General features: G+C 37.9%; 1 protein-coding gene across 1 annotated transcript; it reads left to right on the top strand.

The window, feature by feature from the left end:
- Nucleotides 1-85: 85 nt before the first annotated feature.
- MRPL39 (mitochondrial ribosomal protein L39) lies at nt 86-6,540 on the top strand (the record flags this gene model as incomplete). The annotated part of the gene is made up of 7 exons (XM_009873338.1): nt 86-292; nt 625-764; nt 1,532-1,631; nt 2,945-3,012; nt 4,258-4,370; nt 5,257-5,322; nt 6,387-6,540. Coding segments are annotated over 7 exons (848 nt in total), but the record flags the coding sequence as incomplete, so codon positions are not given.
- Between the last annotated feature and the right edge of the window lie 352 nt (nt 6,541-6,892).

The raw sequence follows: 6,892 nt of genomic DNA, 5'->3' as shown, positions 1-6,892 counted from the left end.
GTCCGCCCGCCTGCAGAAGCCAGCCTCTCGCGCGGAGCCTTTGAAGAAGCCCCCGTCGCTTACTTGAGGTCGTTCCCGTTGCCAGGGTTCATCTCCACGCCAGCGGTTTCTCGACTGAGGTCGGATGAAGTGATTCAGATGCGTAACGAGCTCTTCAACAAAGAGAAGGAGAGGCAGCTGTCTCTTTACCCGCGGATTGAGAAAATTGAAGTAAAATACACGGGGAAATCGCACCCTGGCACCGTGTTTGTAATGAACAAGGCTTTGTCTACTCCCTACAACTGCGCCATGCGTAAGTGAATGCACCCTTACACGGTGCTGCTCCTGATGGAAATTGTGCTACCCACTGAAATGCTTGTCCTCTTGATTTGGTACTGACTTTTTAATGACCGAGGTCATAGACGTGTTCAAAATATTTGTGTTTGGTAAGTTCAAAATACCTTTGTGCTAAAATACATCCGTAGAAACTGAGCTCGTTTTTGGAGGCTCTGCTAAGAGCTCATCCTTCCAAGTCGTTTACAAAAGTGAAACTTGCAGTTTGTTGTTGCAGATGCAGGGGGTCTGAACTGCTGACTCTGAGAAATATGGTTAATAACCGTGTAATAGTATTTTAACTTTCTTTAGACTTAAGTGAATGGCATTGCAAGAAATCCGTTCTGGCTCTTGTGGATGGTGAAGTCTGGGATATGTACAGGCCCTTGACCAAATCATGTGAAATTCAGTTCCTTACTTTCAAAGATGAAGATCCAGAGGAAGTAAACAAGGTATGTCTGTGTCTTGTCCATTGTAGGTGACCCCGATTATGACCACTTGATTCTGTATGCCCCTTTCATTTCCGTGTCTGTCTGCTGTCTTGAACTTTCTGGTCGTGGAAGTTCAGGTATTTTTAACGGTTGGCGCATCGTGGTTATTGTTAGCTGGACCAGGGTGTGGGCTATATGATGTGTGGGTATCCCTTTCAGCCTGTGTCATGTTTTACGATTTCAGATTTAAGTATCTTCAGGGAAACATCTGCCTTGCACTTAAAGTGCAGTTTTGATTTTTTTGATTGCTTCTCTATGGAGAATAATCTCCAAGTAGCAGTTTAAATACTAAAGAAAGTAATGCTTGAGTTTGCAGCTAAATTTGAGCGAGTCATTCAGTTAAATGTCAGCATTCCTTTCGAATAAATAGCTATAATTTTTCTCGTATGGGTTGTTAGTTTCCACGAAATAAGTCACAGAATCCCACAGAATCACAGAATGTCAGGGGTTGGACCTCAGAAGATCATCTAGTCCAGCCCCCCTGCCAGAGCAGGATCACCTACAGTAGGTCACACAGGAACTCGTCCAGGCGGGTTTTGAAAGTCTCCAGAGAAGGAGACTCCACAACTTACCTGGGCAGCCTCTGCCAGTGCTCTGTCACCCTCACAGGGGAAAAGTTTTTCCTCGTATTTTTGTGGAACCTCCTATGTTCCAGCTTGCACCTGTTGCCCCTTGTCCTGTCATTGGGCATTACTGAGAAGATGTGTGTTTTGAAATTCTCCTTACAGGCCTATTGGCGTTCCTGTGCCGTGATCATGGCGTGTGTGTTAAAGCGGGCGTTCAAAGATGAGTACTCAGTGAATCTGATGAAAGCTCCAGAAGTGCCAGGTGATACGAGTGTTTTATACTGATTGTCTTGTTCTTTACTGCTGCTTAAGTGAGTGTCTAATAGCTTCACCAAAAAACCAGAGGCTTCTTTTTCAATGATTGAAGGTACTTAGCTTTGATATGTGTATTACATGCTGTTGTAGCCTTTAATTTGTAAAAATTACACTGAAAACAATTTAGTTATCGAAGTACAGAAAATTGGACTGTGTGGCAGCTGGGTTTCAGACCACTTGGGATTTCATAGGTTAACTCAGTAACTTAAGGACATAACTTTTTATTGTCAAGTTACATGAGTAAGGTGTGTAGAAGATATGGTGTGTTTCTGTGAAATTTGCTGTAATAACCACATAACCTTGTGAGCACGTGAATTATTAAAAAAATCACAGTATATGCATAAAATTGGAAGATTATTGAAGCATCAACAGGGTTAGTAACAACTTCTGCTCATCTGTGACCTGATTTAAGATTTACAAAAGTAAGAAAATACACAAGAGGAGAGGTTATAATCACACAGGTTTTGCTATTTAAATATGTTTGATATGTAAGAAAATTGGTTGGTGGTCACATGGAGTCCACCTATAAAGGATTCCCTTTTTAAAGATTTCAACATTTGTCTTGATTGGCAAGCCTAGACTCAATATTTCAGTTCTACCAGGATTTGGAGCAACAGTCTTGCATATACTAAGTTATACCGTTACACTGTATGTATAGAATAGTGTGAGCTTACTGGGTTCATAAGCTTCATTTCTGAGATGACAATAACTGAACAAATGTACACAAAGAGTGTTCTAATGACTATCACAGAAATTTGTGTTGCCTTTATGAGAAATTTGTGTTATGCTTGTGTCATAGATAAACATTTTACTTCAGCTCTAACATTATCTAATTTCTCTATACAGTAAATTCCTCTGTCCAATTTAATAGTGCAGATTTACTTTTATCATAGGATGCATGCAAAATCAAAAAATGAAATGTTTTCAAAGATTTTTTTCTTTCAGTGTTAGATGCAGTTTTGGGAAGCCGTATAACTTTTTTTTTCCCCTTTAATGGGATTGTATAATACTGACATTACATTAAAACTCATTTCAAATGACTTTCTCATCCAGTGAAATGAAACTGAAATGATACAGCTTTAATCTGCCATTTGACTCTGTAATCAGAGCTGAAAATGTATATTTTGTGATGGATTTCTTGACATCGTTCTGTTTTTCTTCTAATTAGTTTTTGGTATATTTGGGACATTATATTATGGCAGTGAGATACATACATTGTTACAAATATGAATATTTTTCTCTTGGGAATTGGAATTGCAGTGATCTCTGGAGCTTTCTGTTACGATGTAATTTTGGACAGTAAACTGAATGACTGGAAGCCAACAAATGTAAGCACAACTTCTTTCCCCCAAAGTTATATATCTTGCATCCTTGTCCAACGATTCTTCTTTTTAATGTAGGGGTGGGGGCAAGTACACTAGTTTTAGCTACAGTAGGGGTTTTTTTAGGTCAAGAGTACTCTTTGGAAATTAATCTCTGCACGTACCACATACTGGCTTTTGCTGCAGGCTGCTGTCACAGCTCGCAGACTGGGTTCCTTTCAGATGAAATTAAGCCTTGAGCTGCCTTCCAGGTTTTAGGTCTGTGGGGGTACAGTAAGTTTTAATCTGAAGTACACTTCCAAAACCAAATGATGTGGCTGTTGGGATCTCAGTGCCATCTTTGTTGCTATACAGATCTGCTCCTTCTCACTCGCTCTTGGCCTGTAATTTAGGTCTAACCACAGCTTGAGACCTTTGAAAATAAAAATGTAATACGTGTCTTTTCACCTCCTGGTTTACAGCCTAATCTGTTTATTGTTATAGAAGAACATTCAGCTGAAGCTCTCCTTTACAGCTTATATTTCATGCTCTTCAGTAACTCTAGTCTGAGACCTCAATGTCTCATGAGCATTTGGTAGCTGGTATGATCACAAATGTTTTACTTGTCTGGTGCCTAATCTTGTTCTCATGCCCAAATATCAGCAGAGGTGTACATGGCTAATGAGACAATTTTTGTACCATACAGAATTTTTCTTCAACGTGATCTTGTAGTTGAAGTAACTTTAGTTTGAAATATTTTTATACATGACATTATAAACGTAATTTCTCCTAATAACAATTTCTTATATGTCAGTAAATCTGAGTATTGAGAGCTTTGGATTCTGAACCAAGGTGATCAATTACTCTTAATTATTTGGTACTTTTTTTCCCCCTTTTATTTGTAAGTGGAGTCACAACTTTGGGCAAACAAGATGCTACTATTAAGTATTCATCAGTATAAAACCGTATGTGTATATATGATGTTGGGAAAATATAAGAAGTATAGCTCCAACTAATATATATTGTTCCTGATGGAAAAATGCCTCTTGATTTGACTGGGGGCATTGAATCAGTCAATTTAAGCAGTGATGATCTGTAGCAATTTGTTGCTCATAAATAGATTTACAGCAGTATGGCAATGTTCTCATATTTAGGGTTTATAGTAGGTGATCCTTGTTGTTTTGACTAATATTTAGTGTTTCGTGTGCTTATTCTATTCACTACAACTGTGTAACAGTGGTGACAGTTTTATGTGTATTGGCTGTTTTTTAGGACAACTTTCGTTCTCTTACAAGGGATGCCAGAAAGCTAATTCAGAAAGACCTGCCATTTGAGGTACTGCGTGTTGAAGCAAAAGTAGCACGTGAAATGTTTCAGCATAACAGGTAAGTGTCGCTGAGTTCGCTTTTCTTTTAGAAGGACAATTAGAAATTAATTTAAATCTCTGCTTGGTTTTGTAAATCTAAAATAAGATGTGACAGGTGAAGTAAGAAGCTACTTCTCCCACTACTCCAAATGAACATGCCTCCATTCTCTTTGTCACACTACCTTATTTCATTTTTAGATTTCTCTCCAGAAGCCAACACCAGGCACCTTAAAACGTGTAATTTGGTGACAAATGGAAAGACTGTAGAATTCTTAGTTTAGTGAGCTTCAAGATACCACTACTTTTAAATTGAAGCTCTGGTGGTTAGGCTGGGCTTGCTAGTTACTCAGCCTTTGCTGAAAGGCTTTCAGATTAAAAGAAATGTAGATTTTTTTCATATCTTGGTATCTTCAAATGAAGACTTGATGAAATGCAGTTTTTTAGTTTGCAGAGGGAAAATGAATAAAATACTGTGGCTTCTGCTATAAAAGGAGTCTTGTTCAAAACACTCATCTTTGAAAAAACACTTAAGCGATGTTTTGAGGAAAAATATTCTCTGGTCCACAGCTTGTTGTGGGGTTGGAGAGAACTGGGATGAAATGATAAATTACTTATCGTTTTGTGAACCAAAACAAAACCACACAAAAGCTACAGTTGCAAAAATAACAATTTTTTTTAGCTTAATAATGAAGCTTATATTAGCATGACATACAAAGTAGCATCTCTTTCCTATGTTCACTTGGAAGCATCCAAAGCAGGTGGGGCCTGACTTAGTAATGGCTTTAGACATTTTATGTATATTTGTGTGTGTGTGTGTACCTTAAATTGATCTCTTAAGTATTCTTATAAGAACTAGGCGGTAACATGAGGATTGTTTAAATCTTTTTTTTTTTGGTCTTGTTCAGATACAAAATGGAGATGATAGAACGAAAAGCTTCTCAGAATACAGAAGGAATTGTAATGTTACACAGGTGAGCAAAACTGATCTCTTTCTGTAATGATTTATATATTGCAAGTACTCTCTGAGAGTGAGAAGAGTAAGTTCCTTTGGGTTTCAATTTAGAAATCACTTGTATTCATGGCTGTCTGTAGTCTGTGTGAAGTTGTTGTTTGGGTGGTTTGTTTTCTATATAATTTGTTTTGTGATTACACTTTGTGGATCTCATTACATTTCTATTTCTTGTTATGTTAAAACCTTAAGTGCCAGAGGAGTCTTGCTGCTTCGAATGCTTTTACATAAAATCTAAATAAATCTTTAGAGCTTGACAGGTTAAATAAAATACAACTCAAATACCTGTTGGAAAACAAGAGTTAGCATGTAGTGGATTTTTCTTCCTAACTGGCAAGCTACTGCTTGTAGTGGTGGAGATAAGAATGGAGCTGGCTCCTCAGATATAGTGTAAGATATAAAGCTGGAGGCAGGAAGCCTGTGTTGCATCTCAGGCACGTGAAAGAATTTGTGACTAGCTTAGGCTAGTGTAGGATCTTCTGCGTTCTTGATGTCCAAATTGTTCTGCATTTGATTTTGGATTCTGTATCTCTCTAAAGGAAAATGGATTTACCTATTGATTTCTGGGAGAGGTTTGTTCTGAAGGTTCTTTTACTGTTCATCTCTTTCTCTCCCACTTTTCTTAGTTGGTTCACAGTTTTCCAGGACCTGAAAGGGAAATACCTGTGCAGGATGTAAACACTGTACTGTGAAAAGTGTATGATCTTGGAGACAAACCTTTCTCTGGTGAATGACAGAGTTATCCCACATTTAAGGCCAACCTGACTTCACAGATTTGTTAAACCTGGGATCCTCGGTCTAGACTTGATCTTTATATTTAATAAATTCATTTAGGGAAATTTTCTGTCCTGTAATTTTGCTTCAGGAAATCTAAAAACTCTGAACTGGGGATTTGTTTAGATTTGGTTTGGGATTTGTGTGGATTTTCTTTCATCTGTTCTGTAGATAGGAATTTGCTAATCTCTCTGAATATATTGACATAGTGTGTGGGGTTTTTTGTTTTTTTTTTTTCCCCCCTCCCATCAGGTTTGGTGACTTTGTAGATGTTAGTGAAGGCCCTCATATTCCAAGAACAAGTTTCTGTTTCCAGTATGAGATAACAGCAGCACATAATCTTCAGACTAACCAATCTGAATTAATAAGGAGGTTCCAGGGTGTGTCCCTGCCAGTCCATTTGAAGGTAATTACTACATTTTTTTATAGCTTTTCCTTCTTTAACTTAAGGCATTCAACTTACTTTCTGATCTTTATTATATGCTTTACTGGTAGTCAAACATAATTCAGACATGAGAACAGTAGCAGAAAGGCAAGGCCTGTGGTGATGACTACATTGGATGTTTGGGCCTTGATTTCCTGGAACTGTTGCAGATGTGGAATCGGAACTAGAAAAATTTGCATCAGAGGGTCCTTGATGTTTTATTTTGGTACTGAAGGTGTTGTTTTGGTTTTCTAGTTTCTGCGTTGTTATTTTATTCACCTTGCCTTAGAATCATAGAATCATGGAACAGTTTCAAGATCACACCACTAAACCA

Source organism: Apaloderma vittatum, unplaced genomic scaffold (genome assembly GCF_000703405.1).
Source record: "Apaloderma vittatum isolate BGI_N311 unplaced genomic scaffold, ASM70340v1 scaffold7107, whole genome shotgun sequence".
In the NCBI taxonomy this organism is placed as follows: Eukaryota; Metazoa; Chordata; class Aves; order Trogoniformes; family Trogonidae; genus Apaloderma; species Apaloderma vittatum.
The sequence above is the reverse complement of the archived record's forward strand: the minus strand, read 5'-3'. Positions and strand labels throughout refer to the sequence as shown.